Source organism: Dunckerocampus dactyliophorus, chromosome 4, assembly GCF_027744805.1.
Source record: "Dunckerocampus dactyliophorus isolate RoL2022-P2 chromosome 4, RoL_Ddac_1.1, whole genome shotgun sequence".
In the NCBI taxonomy this organism is placed as follows: Eukaryota; Metazoa; Chordata; class Actinopteri; order Syngnathiformes; family Syngnathidae; genus Dunckerocampus; species Dunckerocampus dactyliophorus.
In genome coordinates, this window is record NC_072822.1 from 33,488,582 (window position 1) to 33,504,062 (window position 15,481).

The 15,481-nt window shown below is 39.8% G+C and overlaps 2 protein-coding genes and 1 long non-coding RNA gene across 6 annotated transcripts in view; 2 read left to right on the forward strand and 1 right to left on the reverse strand.

Annotated features, from left to right (window-relative positions):
- Positions 1-5,245, forward strand: part of nipsnap1 (nipsnap homolog 1 (C. elegans)) — a 28,169-nt gene extending 22,924 nt beyond the window's left edge. Inside the window, exons 9-10 of one of the 2 annotated variants that reach the window (XM_054774229.1) lie at positions 4,441-4,524; positions 4,607-5,245. In XM_054774229.1, coding sequence (XP_054630204.1) covers positions 4,441-4,524; positions 4,607-4,671 — 149 coding nt within the window. In that variant the 3' untranslated portion in view covers positions 4,672-5,245. The remainder of the gene's footprint in view (positions 1-4,440; positions 4,525-4,606) is intronic. The other variant, XM_054774228.1, reaches the window with a different exon arrangement.
- Positions 5,246-5,491: 246 nt separating this feature from the next.
- The window catches only part of castor1 (cytosolic arginine sensor for mTORC1 subunit 1), a 29,804-nt gene continuing 19,814 nt past the window's right edge, over positions 5,492-15,481 (forward strand). For 2 of the 3 annotated variants that reach the window (XM_054774224.1, XM_054774225.1), the window contains exons 1-5: positions 5,496-5,857; positions 10,177-10,247; positions 10,369-10,562; positions 11,950-12,085; positions 12,341-12,464. In XM_054774224.1, the coding sequence (XP_054630199.1) occupies positions 5,745-5,857; positions 10,177-10,247; positions 10,369-10,562; positions 11,950-12,085; positions 12,341-12,464 (638 nt within the window). In that variant the 5' untranslated portion in view covers positions 5,496-5,744. Of the gene's footprint in view, positions 5,858-10,176; positions 10,248-10,368; positions 10,563-11,949; positions 12,086-12,340; positions 12,465-15,481 lie in introns of all 3 variants that reach the window. The other variant, XM_054774223.1, reaches the window with a different exon arrangement.
- LOC129180122 (uncharacterized) lies at positions 8,801-12,755 on the reverse strand. The gene is made up of 3 exons (XR_008570098.1): positions 12,319-12,755; positions 11,932-12,063; positions 8,801-10,577 (listed from the first exon to the last, which is right to left on the reverse strand). It is a non-coding gene; the product is annotated as an uncharacterized LOC129180122 (long non-coding RNA).

A 15,481-nucleotide genomic window follows, 5' to 3' on the forward strand; every position in this document is an offset into this window, starting at 1 on the left:
GTTACATTATTTTGAGAATAATTTAACTTAAATTTCAAAATAAAAAAAAAATATATTAAATAATCATAAAAAAAATATTGCCACAATAAAGTTAAATTATTTTGAAATTGAATTTAAATGATTTATTCTCACAATAATTCTAAAATTAAGTTAAAATAAATTATAACTTTATTGTGATAATATGATGGTCTAAATGTTTTTTTTTTCTATTGTGAGGGAAAGAAATCCAAAAAACAAACAGATCATAACATTAGTACAATAAAGTTCAATTATTTTGGGAATAAATTTAAATTTAACTTACATTTCAAAATAAATTAAAAAAATATGTTAATCATTAAAAATTGACACAATAAAGTTAAATTCTTTTGAAATGTAAGTAAATTTATTCACAAAATAATTTAAATTGTTTTCAAAAATAAGTTCAATTATTTATTCTCAAAATAAGTCAACCTCATTGTGCTAATATGATGGCCTAAATGTCATTTTTTTTCGATGATTTAACTTAAATTTCAAAATAAATAAAAAATGTAATAATCTGTTAAACTTGGTTTAACAGAATGTGTAGAAACAGTGTTTAATTACACAAATCAACTTTTAAACTTTATTGTTATTCAGTTAAAATTCTTTGGAAAATTATGTTAAATTATTATTATTTATTGTCAAAATAGTTGAACTTTATTGTGGTAATATGGTGGCCTAAATGTTCTATTTTTGCTATTATTACTGGGGGGAGACCAAATACATCATAATTTTAAAATAACATTAAAGTTAAATAATTTGGGAATAAATTATAATTTAACTTACTTTTCAACATAAATATAAAAAAAATAAAAATAATACAAAAAAAAGTAGTTACCACAATAAAGTGATATCATTTGAAAGATTTAAGTTCAATTATGATTATCTATTCTCAAAAAAATGTTAACTATATTGTGGTAATATTACGACCTAATTGTCATCATAAGTTTTTATTATTATAATAGGAAAAAATATGACAGTTAAGTCTAAATTTACATTTAGAAAATAAATAATAATAATTTGACTTAAATTTAAAAATACTTCCATTTTATTGTAATAACAATTTTTTAGGATTATTTAATATATATATATATTTTTTATTTTGACATTTAAGTTAAATTATTATTTATTCTCAAAATAATGTAACTTTATACTTTATTGTGGTAATATTGCAGTATAACCTAATTGTCATAATTAGTTTCTATTATTGGTAAAATTGGTTCTATTCCTAAAGGAAAAAAATGTGATTAGGTCATAATGTTGCACAATAAAGCTACATTAGTTTTAAAATAAATAATAATTTAACTCCAAAATAATTTCACTTTTTCACTATTATTGCCTAAATGTCAACTTTTTTTCCCCTGTTATTATAGGGGGGGAAGATTTAAAAAAAACAAATAGGTCATAGTATTGCTACAATAAAGAATAATTTAGGAATATTTTTCTTATTCTTACATGAAAAAAGGCAAAATGTTTTGAGAATAAAGTTGTAATTTTGTGAAAATAAAGTTTTTATATTATATGACAAAACACATCATTCTTTCTCATGCTGTATAATTTAGCTGCACGTTAGCTTTATTATTGTGTATTTTATCATTTATCAAAATACAACCTAAAGTTTCCAAAATTATTTGATGTTTTTTTGTTTCTCATATTAAGACTTAAAAAAATTAGATGGGTCATAAACAATTTATTATGCGAAAAAATAAAGTTGTAAATTTACTTGAAAAAAGGCGTAATATTACGAGAATAAAGTCACAAATTTCCGAGAATAAAGTCATAAATTTACGAGGAAAAAATTTGTAATATTATGAGAATGATCTACGGATGATGCAGTCAACACTGCCATCCACACAGCCCTTTCTCACCCACAGTGCCAGGACACATATGTCAGAATGCTATTTATAGACTATAGCTCTGCTTTTAATACAGTCAGCCCCCACAAACTCACAAATAAGCTCCTCACACTTGGCCTGTCACCCTCCCTCTGTAACTGGGTGTTTAACTTTCTAACAGGCAGACCCCAGTCAGTCAGAGTCCACAATCGCACATCCAGCTCAAGAATTGTGAGCACTGGGACCCCACAGGGGTGTGTGCTGAGTCCGCTCCTCTACACGCTCTTCACCTACGATTGCGTGGCCTCCCAGAACAACACCAGCATCATTAAATTTGCGGATGACACTACAGTCATCGGACTGATCACTGGTGGTGTTGAAACATCATACAGAAGAGAGGTGGCGGACCTCATAGCTTGGTGTCGTGATAACAATCTCCTTCTCAATACAGATAAGACTAAAGAGATGATCATCGACCCAAGAACAAGGGAAAAGGAGCCGCATATACCCCTGTTTATTGATGAGACTGAGGTGGAGAGGGTGAAAACCTTCAAGTTCCTTGGCACACACATCAGCGAGGACCTCACCTGGTCTCACAACACCCAACAAATTATGAAGAAGTCCCAAAGGAGACTGTACTTCCTGAGAAGACTGAGGAAATTTGGCATGTCCACCACAATCCTCAGTTACTTCTACAGATGCACTATGGAAAGTGTCCTTACCGCCTCCATCACTGTTTGGTACGGTAACTGTACAACACGTGATAGGAAGGCACTCCAGCGGGTGATCAAGACCTCACAGAACATTGTTGGGGCAGCCCTCCCCTCACTGCAAGACATTTATAAAACTAGAGTCCTACGCAGAACACACAACCTCATCAAGGACAGCACACATCCACAACACTCATTATTCACACTCCTACCGTCAGGCAGACGCTACAGGAGTTTGAAGTCCAGGACCACAAGGCTGGCAAACAGCTTTTACCCACAGGCCATCAGGCTTCTCAACGAAGCACTCACACACGCCACACGCAACACACGCACACACTCATAGCACTTTATTAATTAATTAATTAATTAATTAATTTATTTGTATTATTTATCTGTATTAATGTCTCTTCTGTTGTTGTTGCTTAATTTATTGGTATTTATGTTTCTTATGTTCTTATTCTTTTTGTTGTGTTTTCTTTCTTTTCTTGGGCGAATGAAGAGAATAAGAATTTCATTGCATAGTAGAACTGCCTGTTTTACCGTGCATATGACAATAAAACTCTTGAATCTTGAATCTTGAGAATATGAGAAAGAAGTTGTAATGTTACGAGAATAAAGTCATGAATTCACAAGAAAAAGAGTCGTACTATTATGAGAAAAAAGTGGTAAATTTAATAGAAAAATTATAAATACACGAGAATAATGTCATAAATACATGAGAAAAAAGCCGTAATGTTAATAAAATAAAGTTGTAATATTAGGAGAATAAAGTCGTAAATTTATGAGAAAAAAGTAGTAAATTTACAAGCAAAAAGTCAGAAATTTGCGAGAATAAAGTCCCAAATTAAGGAAAATAAAGTTGTAAATTCACAAGAAAAAAGTCATAATATTATGAAAATAAAGTGGTAAATTTACGGGAGAAAAGTAAAAAAAATTTTGAGAAAAAAAGGAATAAATCAATGAGAAAAAAGTTGTATTATTATGAGAATAAAGTGGTAAATTTACGAGCATAAAGATGTAAATTTACAAGAATGAAGTCGTAATATTAGGTGTCACACGTGTCAGAGGGAAAATAGAGCATCGTTCTACACCAGGGGTGTCAAACTGGTGCCATGGAGGGCCGAGACACTGCAGGTTTTCTTTCCAGCCAGTCACTAAAGCAGGTGATTTTAATGATCAACACCTTCAGTTTGAGGGAAGGAGCTCATCAATTAAATCACCTGCTGAAGAAACTGGTTGGAGAGAAAACCTGCAGCGTCTCGGCGCTCCAGAGCACGAGTTTGACCCATGTGGGGTACAGTAAGGAAGGAAAATTTCCTCTTGCTTCAGGCAAGCTTTTATGTATAATGAGACAGCAGCAGTTGAGCACAAACAAGATTAGCATGGCTAGCCCTTCTCCCTTCCGCCTTCTTTACCCCGCCCCCTCCACATGCCCAAGGCCAACGGTCACATAATTCCCGCCTTTTCATAGCTGTCTCAGGCAATGCCTGTAGCATAAAGTTGCGAGTGTTTTCTTGTAAATTTATGACTTTATTCACGTAAATTTACGACTTTAATCTTGAAATCTCAGATTATTTTAATACCCCGCCTTAACAGGAATTGCTTGAGACAGCTATTGAAAGGGGCTAATGTTACGACTTTTTTTCTCATAAATTTACGACTTTATTCTCGTAAATGTATGACTTTTTTCTTGTAAAATTTACGGCTTTTTTTCTCTGAAATTTACGACGGTATTCTCGTAAATTCACTTTATTCTGAAAATCTCAGATTATTTTTTTTTCAATGTGGCCCTAATATTCCGTCATTGGAACATTTATTGACGTGTTAAAAAAACTAAAAGCTTTACTAGATGGACTAACCTCATGGTCGTGTTGCAGCTTATGAGAACCTCCAGTCTCGAGAGGAAACGAGGAACTCGGCCTGGCTCAAAGAGGGATGGGACGCAAACGTGTACTACACTGGTACACACACACACACACACACATACACACACATTACATGCCAACATTTGGTGGCACTAAATACAGTATGTGTGTCTTGCAGTGCCTCTCATCAGGAGCATGGAGTCCAGGTTAATGATTCCCACCTCCAGTTCTCCGCTGCAGTGACGGCGTCTCCATCGACTGATACTGCCACCTCCACAAGCTCCTACCTCCACGTCAGCAACAATGGATTCTACGGCCTTTGGCCACAAAATGCGGTACAGATGGACAAGAACTACGTCAAAATGCTTCCTTTTAAATGAGGTCTTCATTGGCAAGTCATTCTGAGAGGTGCTTCTAATATTGTGACCCTCTGTACTGCTGTGTCAGTCCAACGTGAGCATGATTATCTTTGTAAAGGCATCATTTTAGTACTGGGTCTCATTTAGATTGTGTACCTAATGAAGTGGCCGCATGAGCGTTTATTTGCACAGCGATGTAAAACGCGACCAGATTAATGTGTATATTTGACAGTAGAATCCAACATGATTGTTTAAAAAAAAAAAAATTGTAACGAAGGAACAGTCTCCGCTCTGAAAAAGAGTGTCTGCCAGAATAAAAGCTTAGAGAATACCCACCTTCCTGTCATTCTTTCTGGAATTGAGTGAAATACAGTATAAATATATTGTCATTGCACAACAAAACTGCATGCATAGAATATTACAAATAAATAATGAACTAAAACTGGGTGAATAGTAAGAGAGGCAGTCCTATAAAGTCAAACAAAAATAAACTAAAGAAGAACTGCAATGAAAATAAACAATACAGAAGTATAAGCTGTGTATTTGTAACCTCTTGCTACAAAATCCTTCATATAATCAGCAAAAACATCCATAAAAAGTGACCGCTTGGCAGAACTGATCGTGTTGGCTCCTTTTATTTTGAAGGTCATGCTCATTCTAAGGAAGTTGCAGCTCTACTTCCGGCCAACCAGCCGTTTCCAGATCCAAAAAGACTAGATTAGCAGGTGACTGTTACTTTAAGAGGCAGAGGGCGCGGTTGAAGGAGGACACGCCCTTGTGATTTGAATATACAGTAGTTGCACACAAGAGCTGGTCTTGGATTACGTCGGATGTTTTTCGTGTTTAGCTAGCAGTGAGCTAACTTTTCATCATCTTCATTTCCACTTTGTTTTTAAACATTTACACCCCCCCAATTCCCACCCCTTTCCGTCGCATGCTCGCCCGCGGGACCAGAACATGGATCTGCACATTCTGGACCACCGGCTGCGGGTCACCAGCATATCCAAGAGCGGACTGGTGCATTTCACACACCCGCTGATCAAACTCATATTCCTCCGGAACCGGACACGGTAAGCGAGCTCATTGACCGTGGTTCTGCTTCTTCGGTGCAGTTCCTTGCTAATGACGTCACTTAAAAAGAAATATGTTATTTGTGAAAAATGTTGCAACACATAAATATGACAGTGCAGTAAAAGACAATATCAATAAAATAATACGACGATTCCTTTTTATTACACATAATGAAAAATGAACTTTACTGAAACCTCAACCTCATCGCGCCAGTATCGATTCCAGACTGATACTACACCTGGTATCAATATTTGGTTGATCAGGCCACCCCTACTTCCTTCCTTTCAAGATACTACCTGTCAATGTTGACAGAGGGACCAGTTTGCGCCGCAGCTACAACACGCCACTTCCAATTGGCGGTGCTCAGCATTGAGCAATCACGTTGACTCAATCCACACAGTCACGGTGACCCACCTGGCACGCAATCACGCCGCAAAAATGTGCACGCTCACGTGCCGACATTCCTTCGTTGGGAATTCAAAAGAAATCAACTTCTGTTTTTCCTCGATAACCATTCCACCCCCTATTCTGCATCAATGCTGTTCATACAGAGAGGTACTTTCAAAAGCTGTGTGAAAGGGGCTTTTAGATACTACCTCAGAAGATTGTTAATTACCAGGTTTACTTTATACCCTCAATCCGTGTCGGAAAAAGGCCGGGTTTAGAAGCAGTTTGAAGGGGACCTTTGATGTTAATGATGTGAACTTACTTTTGTACAGAACAGTAGCTTGGCAGAAAATGCAGAAAAATGACTGCTTTTGGAGGCAGTGTGAAAGGAGCTTCTGATAACACCTCTAAAGGCTGTGAGATCACCGAGTGGACTTCATTCCCTCATTCTGTGTTGGTGCACATCATACAGAACAGCGACCCAGCTTTTACAGGCAGTGTGAAAGGTGCCTCCGATACTACAGAGGCTGAGTTGTGCCCCCATTTCATGTTGGTGCCGGTTATACAAAAGAGCAACCTTGAAAAAGGTGGACAATTGCCAGCTTTTAGAGCCAGTGTGAAAGGGGCTTCTCATATTACCTCCGAGGGGGGTAAATTGTGGTGCCGTTTATACAGAACAGCAGCCTGGAAAACAAGGTTAAAAAATCCCGTCTTTGCCAGAAAAGAGCTTCTCGTCGTACCGAATGTGGCAAATTGCCAGGTTGACTTTTCATGTTGGTGCCGTTTATATAAAACAGCAACCTCGAAAAAGGGCGCTGGCTTTTAGAGGCCATGTGAAAGGGGCTTGTGATGGTACAGAAGGCGCTACATTGCCAGCTCGAACTGTGCCACCATTCCATGTTGGTGCTGTTTATACAAAACAGTGACCTCAAAAAAGATGTGCAATCGCCATATTTTAGAGACGGTGTAAAAGCGGCTTTTCATACTACCTCATAGGGGGGTACATTTCCAAGTCAACTTTATTCCTCCATTTGATGTTGGTTCTGTTGTACTTGTACAGAACAGCAGCCTGGGAAAAGGTGAAAAACTGACGTCTTTGCAGGAAAAGAGCTTCTCATCAAGCCGATTGTGGTAAATGGCCGGGTCGACTTTCCATATTGGCGGCATTTATGTAAAACAGCAACTTTGGAAAAGGCCGCTAGCTTTTAGAAACAGTGTGAAAGGGGCTTGTCATACTACGTCTGAAGGGGGTAAATTGCCGCGTCAACGTCATTCCTCCATTTGATGTCGGTGCTGTGTATGCAGAAGAGCAGTCTGTAAAAAAGGTGAAAAATTGCCATCGTTGCCGAAAAAGAGCGTCTCATCATACCGAATGTGGTAAATTGCCAAGAAAATGTTTCATTTTGGCGGCATTTATACAAAACGGCAACCTCAAAAAAGGCCGCTGGCTTTTAGAGACGGTCTTAATGGCGCTTCTCATACTACATCTGAAGCGGGTATATTGCTGGGTCAACTTCATTCCTCCATTTGATGTTGATGCCGTCTATGCAGAACTACAGCCTGGAAAAAAGGTGAAAAATTGCAATCTGTGCCGAATAAGTGCTTATTGTCGTGCCGAATGTGGTAACTGGCCGGGTCGATTTTCCATGTTGGCACCGTTTATACAAAACAGCAACCTCGAAAAAGGCAGCTGGCCTTTAGAGGCGGTGTGAAAGGGGCTTTTGATACTATGTCTGAGGGTGGTAAATTTCCGGTTTTACTTGGTGCCTCTACCGAAGGTGATAAATTGGCAGGTCAGCTTCATCTCTCCATTTCATGTTGGTGCCGATTGTACAGAACAACAGCCGGGAAAAAGCTTTTCCAGGCTCTGTGAAAGAGTTTTTCATTGCAGGCGATAAATTGCCGTGTTGCGTTTCCATGTCGGTGCCGTTTATACAAAACAGCGACCTGGTAAAAACAGATTGCCCAGGATGTACGTCGTCAGGGTTAGACTCCACCCCCTTTTACCTGAAAGCGGATGAACGGAAATCAGCTGTGCATCAGAATCTGCAATGTTCTGGAACCAAGCAAGTTTTTAGACGCCTCGCCGCGTTGAGACGGTGGCGTTCATCACCTGCTAGGAGTTCTGCGAGCCGAGGAAGGCGAAGGGTCAACAGGAAGTAAGACAATGGGCTGTCCTAGTCTAGCACAGCTGGCTGTGGACCGATTGTCCCGTCACATGGCGAGGATTAGACTCTGCCGAGTCAGCAGGCTGCGTGGCCTCAGCTGCTTTACACGGCGAGGAAGAGGAGGGCGTGTCTGTGGAAAGCAGGACGATGAGGGTGGTGCTTCCTTTTCGTCCAAAGCCAGGAACTCCTCATTGAAACCCAGCCAGAGAACATTTTTTTTTTCTTTTTTTTTAAAATTTAAAATAGCTTGTGTGAAAAGTTTGCTTCTGGATGTTTCCAATCACCACAGACTGTCTGCAACAATTCCTGGATATCCCCCCCCCCCCCCCCCCCCCCCCCGCAAAGCTGCTAGTCCGCTTGCCAGCAGTACTGTGCAAAACACCATCAGCTGTGTTATAGCAATACTTCAGTCTATAACTACAATGTCACTCAGTACAGCACAGACCTCTGCCAAGGCTCAAAAAAATTGTGGTGCATCTTATTTTTTTAGCATTTGTCCGATACTGAAATTCGAATTTTAGCGATCAAGTCGACGTAAATAAACAGATTATTCCCCATGCACATGAAACCTCGACCATGGAGCATGTTCCAGTCCACTAGGTGGTGCAGAGAGCAGACAGGAAGGAAGGAAATGACTTGAAACAAGATAGTTCACACTAAAGTTGCAGCTCTGTATGAAAAATGGGTTTCCAGTGTCGCAAGTGAATGTGCAAGCAGTGGCTGGTTTTGGTTTCCATTTTGGATATGTCAACAACCGCTTATGCTGACGTCAGTCAGTTAGCCTAATGGGCGTTGACATAAACGGGTTCCACAGTCATAGCATAGCTGATGTCGTACTTTGGGATCTAAGCGTGGGGTGGTCGTTTTTATGAAAAATAGGTGAGTTTATGCCAACATGCAAAAGCCACAGGTAAATGTGCAAGCTTTGGCCAGTTTCTATTCCGCTTTTGTTGACAACCAGTTATGTCTACCTAAAATGTGAAAGCCAAAGGGGTCACCTCTATGAAAACTGGCTCAGTTGTCAACGTGCCAAAGTCACAAGTAAACGTGCAAGCAATGGTTAGTTTTAGATTCTATGCTGCTTATGTTGACAACTGCTTATGTTGACATAAAATTTGAGACCCAAAGGGATCATTTGTATGAAAAATGGGTTCGTTGCCAGTGTCGCAAGTGAATGTGCAAGCAATGGCTAGTTTTGGTTTCGACTTTGGATAGGTCGACAGCCGTTTATGCCGATGTCAGTCAGTTAGTCCAGGGGTCGTTGACATAAACGGTTTCCACTGTCAGAGCATAGCTCATGTCGCAGCGCCTCGCTGGTTGCCATCGCTTCATGACACAAATAATCAACAATTGTTCGGTTCTGTGAGTGGGGAAAATGCGCAAGGGTGGGAAAGTGGAAGCGACTCTTCCTAATATTTAACCAGCGTGGTTGTCATTGAGTTAGTCATTGAGCCTTCGTGATGCACAACATCGCGTCTCAACGGGGTCAGCGCTGACGTTGCCAAGTTTCTTTGAATGCACCACGCTGAAGTTTGGACTGGGAGCCAGCAGACAAACAAAGAGGAGTTTTTTTTTTGTGTGGGACTGGCTCCAGCCCGTGTGTACATTTCACAGAACCCCCATTTAGTTCGTTCCTGGTAAATGTTGGCTTTGTCGGAGCGACTCTCCTTTTTTTTCCAAGTATGCAAATGAATAACACTTCTGTTCTTCCATATGCCCCGCCACCCTCACTTCCTGGCCCGGTCCTCTCTGCTTTATTTCAGATGTAAGTTCTTCAGTTTGACCGAGACTCCTGAGAACTACACCGTCGTGTTGGATGAGGAGGGCTTCAAAGGTAAAGAAAGTCTCCAACATTCTTGTACGCTTCCAGTCATAAACTATTAAACCTCACCACAGTATCCTCCTAAAGGTCCCGTGAATTAATTTGTCACATACTGTATGCGCCTCCCTCGCAGAGCTCCGCCCCTCGGAGCACCTCCAGGTGGAGAGCTCCGTGTGGCTGCCGCTCAACGTGGTCTCCAACGCCAACGCCTCCGTCAGCTCGCAGGCGGTGGGCGTGACCAAGATCGCCAAGTCCGTCATCGCGCCGCTGGCCCAGCAGCACGTCTCCGTCTTCATGCTGTCCACGTACCAGACCGACTTCATCCTGGTGAGGTGTCCTTCACTGGCGTAAAAAGACGTAAAAACACTTTGTATCACGAAACACCTTCCTATTTAACGTTCTTAATTGCAACGTTCGTGTAAAATGAAGTTAACCACAGTTAAAAGGAAACAAATATCAGCTCCTTTCACACTGATGGCAAAAGCCCACATTTTTCTGCCCTTTTCCAGGTTGGTGTTCTGTACTGTATAAAATGCGGAAATGCGGAAGTTGTCCATATTCATATGTCCATATTCATATATCCAATATTCAGCCTTTGGACATACTGGAAAAGTCGACTTTTTTCTGCCTTTTTTTTCCCCTAAGTGTCGTTGTTCTGTATGAACTGCACCAACACCGAACGAAGACTGCTGTCATTTCTTAGCCATTTTTTCTGTATGATGTTCTGTACTGTATAAAAATCATCATCACTCAAGTCACCCAGCCTTTAGTAGTATCGGAAGCCCTTTTCATACAGACTCTAAAGCAAAAAAAAAAAGTCTTTTTTTTTTTCTTGTTGTTTTTTTCTGTTCAGACGACCACCAGCTTTTCCATAATTCTGCTGTGTGCTGTATAAATGGCACCAACACAGAAGTGGTCCAGTGAATATTCCCCCTTTGACCATAGTATTAAAAAGCTCCTTTCAAACTGACTGTAAAATCTGGCATTTTTCACCTTTTTTAAGCATATTGTTGTTCTGTGTAAATGGCAGAATGGGCCAGGCATTCTTCCGTCTTTTTTCAGAGAGGCTGCTTTATACTGTATAAAAGGTGGTGAATATTCCACTTTTGGACATGGTGTCAAAAAGCCCCTTCTACATTGACTGTAAAATCTGACATTTTTCCACCTTTTTCCTCATGTTTCATTGTTCTGTATAAATGCCACCAACACAGAATGGGGAAAACAGCCAGCATTCTGACATATTGTTTTCCTGGAGGCTGCTTTATACTGTATAAAAGGAGGTGAATATTCCACTTTTGGACACAGTATCAAAAAGCCCCTTCTACACTGACTCTAAAATGTGACATTTTTTCACCTTTTCTTCCTGTTTCATTGTTCTGTATAAATGGCACCAACATAGAATGGGTGGGCAACAGTGGGCATTTTTCCATCTTTTTTTCCAGAATTTGGGTTTGTGCTGTATAAAAGGCACCAACACTGAAGTCATCCAGTGAATATTCCACCTTTGTACGTAGTATCGGAAGCCCTTTTCACACTAACTGTAAAAGCCAGCTTTTTTCTGCCTTTTTCCCCATATCGCTTTTCTGTATGAACAGCATTGACAGTCTTATGAACAGTCTGATTAGGAATATTGGGGTACAATAATAATCAATAATCAAATTTGCAGGACGTCTGTGTGAAAGAGGCTAGGTCTCACCTTGACGTGTGTGCGCAGGTGAGAGAGAAGGACTTGTCGGTGGTGGTCAGCACTCTGGAGGAGGAGTTCAACATCTACAGGGAGGTGGGAGGAGAGTCGCTCCTCGTCCACGGTCAGGACCTTTCCAACGGCCTGGACAAGAACGGCAAAGAGGGTGAGCGCTTTCTGCTTGCGTGTGACGTCTCTGCCGTACTTAACATCTTTGAATGTCGTTTTCAGTGGCGGTTGAACTGATCTTAAGGAGGTCGGTCGCCTGAGGTCAAAAATAAACCCCATCAAGTCACATGCCAAATTATAGGCCATGATGAGGCCTTTGTAGATATGCCATTTATTCTGTCAGCATAACATCGTTTGATGACATTATGACATTAAAAAAACATTATTCACCATATAGATGTTGTGCTTTCAGCCATTCAGCCGACACTTCACCCGGTGCTCATCCCCCTTAACCAGTTCTGCGTCATGTCTCTGGACCCGGCCACGCTGCCCTCCATCGCCACCACGCTCATCGACGTCATCTTTTACTCCAACAGGTGAGAGCGAGACAGAGAGAGCGAACCACTGCAGTACTACGGTCGAACACAAGGTGGCGGCAGAGCTCAGGCATTCAATTAGGGCAGGGATGTCCAAAATGTGCTGGTTTTTTTTTTATTTGCTCACGTTCTAAAGATATAATTTAACAAGAAGAAATATATATATACTGTATATATACTGTGTGTGTGTGTGTGTGTGTGTGTGTCTGTGTGTATATATATGTGTATGTATATGTATATATATATGTGTATATACAGTATATTATATTTTACTAGCATGAAGTTGAAATATTACAGAAAAAACATTTTTTTTTTACGGTATTTTTTTTTTAAAAGTAATAATAATAGGAAAAACAAACAAAACAACAAATGATGTTAGAATTTTTGGAAAACTAGGTTGCAGAAAAAGTTAAATAATGTTACAAGAGTAAAGTCAAAATATTATAGGAATTAAAAATAGTTGGAAAATTAAAAAAAAATTTTTTTTAAAAACAACAGAAGAAATGGAAGAAACAGCTGTAATAATGTCAAAATATTAACAGAAAGAAATATTCTGACGAGTAAAAAGTTGCAATTTTACAAGAATAAACTCGTAATATTGTGAGGAGAAAAATGTCATTTTATAGTTCAAGTATGAAAGGAAAAAAAATGGTTTAAATCGTAGTAAGTAAACTTGATAAACAAAATGAACTTGTAATTTTTTTTTAAATTAGGTTGGGGAAAAAAGTTGGAATATTATGGGAATAAAGTTGTAATATTGCATGAATAAGGTCACAAAAACAAAATGTATGAAGATTATTAAAGAAGAAAGTTGAAATATTTGGAGGGGGCGAAAACAATGGGGACAGAAAGAGCAAAGACCAAAGCTGATAGTAATACCCGTGGTTGAATGAAGCCACGCCCTGAGACGGCAGTGGAGGCAGGCTGAGCGCAAATGGAAGAAGGATGGCCTTCCTGTCATATCTCACCAACAGGACTTTTTCAGTAATGATCAACAACCGCTGCTCTGTCCTCTGGCGTGCCGCAGGGTTCCATCCTTGGACCAACCTTATTTTCACTATACATGCTACCATTAGGACCAATCATCTCCAGACACAGTATCCATTTCCGTAGGTGCCTACATGACATCAAACAATGGTTGTCTCAGAATTTTCTTCATTTTAAATGAAGGAAAGACGGAGTAAATTGTTTTTACCCCCGATTTACCACACAGAGAGCCCAATTTTAACGCTCCTACCCCTGTCGTGAAAAACCTCTGTGTGTTTTTTTTTGACAACAGTCTAAAGTTTGACAAGCAAATTAGTTCTGTGGTCAGAGCAAGTTGTTTCCACCTCAGGCTCCTAGCAAAGATAAAGCCCTTTTTATCAAGTACAGATCTTGAAAAAGCGATTCATGCTTTCATCAGCTCGAGGCTTGATTACTGTAATGCCTTCTACACTGGAGTAAATCAGTTCCTCTTCCGCAGGCTCCAGTTGGCACAAAATGCAGCTGCTTGCCTTCTTACTCATGCTCCAAAATACGCCCTTATCACTCCAGTTCTCTGTTCTCTCCACTCTGTCCCGGTACAGTCTAGATTTCATTTCAAAGTCCTTTTACTTGTGTTCAATAATGGCCTTGCTCCAGCATACCTGGCTGAGCGTTTAACAGTCTGTCAGCACTCCAGGCGTTGTCCGCAACACACAACATCAGAAGTCCTGAGGATGAAATACAAAAATAGCGGGGTCGCGCTTTTGCCGCGTTTGCCCCCACGCTTTGGAACTCCTTCCACCAGATGTGATTCTGTGCATGTACAGTATTTGTATTTAGTTTTAGTTGCATTTATTATATCTTATTCGATCTTACCCTGTTTGTATTTGCTATAACTTGTTTTTACTTTAGCAAAGCACCTTGGGCACCATTGGGATGTTGTAAGGTGCTATACAAATAAACTTTGGTTTAATAATAGGCTTTGTCCCCTACAGCAATCCCTCGTTCATCGCGGTTATTTGGTTCCAGACCCAATAGAGATAAGTGAATTTCCTTGAAGTAGGATTCAATATTAATGAACGGAATATGTTCGTAGTCAGAGCATAGAAAACCTGTTTATGACTTTCTAAATACAGCTTTTAATATTATTAGAGCCCTGAAAACATGAAATAACACCCTTATAGTCACTTTTACGCTCCTATTATTCTTTGTTTACATCACATTGTGCAAGCTTCGGGATCACTGCAGGGATGTAAGACAGCTGCCGCTAGCACAGCCAGCTACCGAGCTAACTAGTTAGCCTCCCCAATTTACGTATTCCAAACTTAAAGTGTTTCAAACAGAGTGGGGAGGAAGGACAAAACTTACCACTTCCACACGGGATGAGAGGAAAACCTTTTTTTCCCACTTGATCTCAGCCATGGCATGTCCGTCTCAGTCGCGGAAATGTCGGCTGGGCTGTGCTGGCTCCGTGGCCAGTCTCCATGCGATGTGAAAGGTAATGTAATCTAACGTCATGTCTCATAACGTTACTCATGCCTAGAGACCACAATACTACATACAGTATAGCTTGTATTTCAATATTTTTTGACTAATAATAGGCCATAGTCAACCACGAAAGACCTTGATATCGTGAGGGAGCGATATTCGAACCGCAATGTTGTGAGGGATGACTGTGTATGACAAAGCTGAGGTCTATTTTTCTCTTGAAATATACGGTATATAACTACTTAGCATACCTACGTGTTGCTTTTTGCCCTTGCATCCTTTCATTTTCCGCTATGTGGCCCTTGCTGGAAAAAGTCTGGACATTCCTGAAGGAGGGCAACGGAGGAAGAGTCCAAAAATAAAGATAACGATGCTCGCTTTTGATTGACACTGTCAGAGAGGTGTTTACTATACAGATTACTATTTATGCACATATTGACCACAATTACTTTGAAAACAATGAAATATATTATAAAAATGTTTCGCTGTGCTTTATTTTGAGAAACATGCACCGGAATTGCCTCTCTGCCGTGTCGGCGCTTGCTCATGTCGCGGCACTGGCG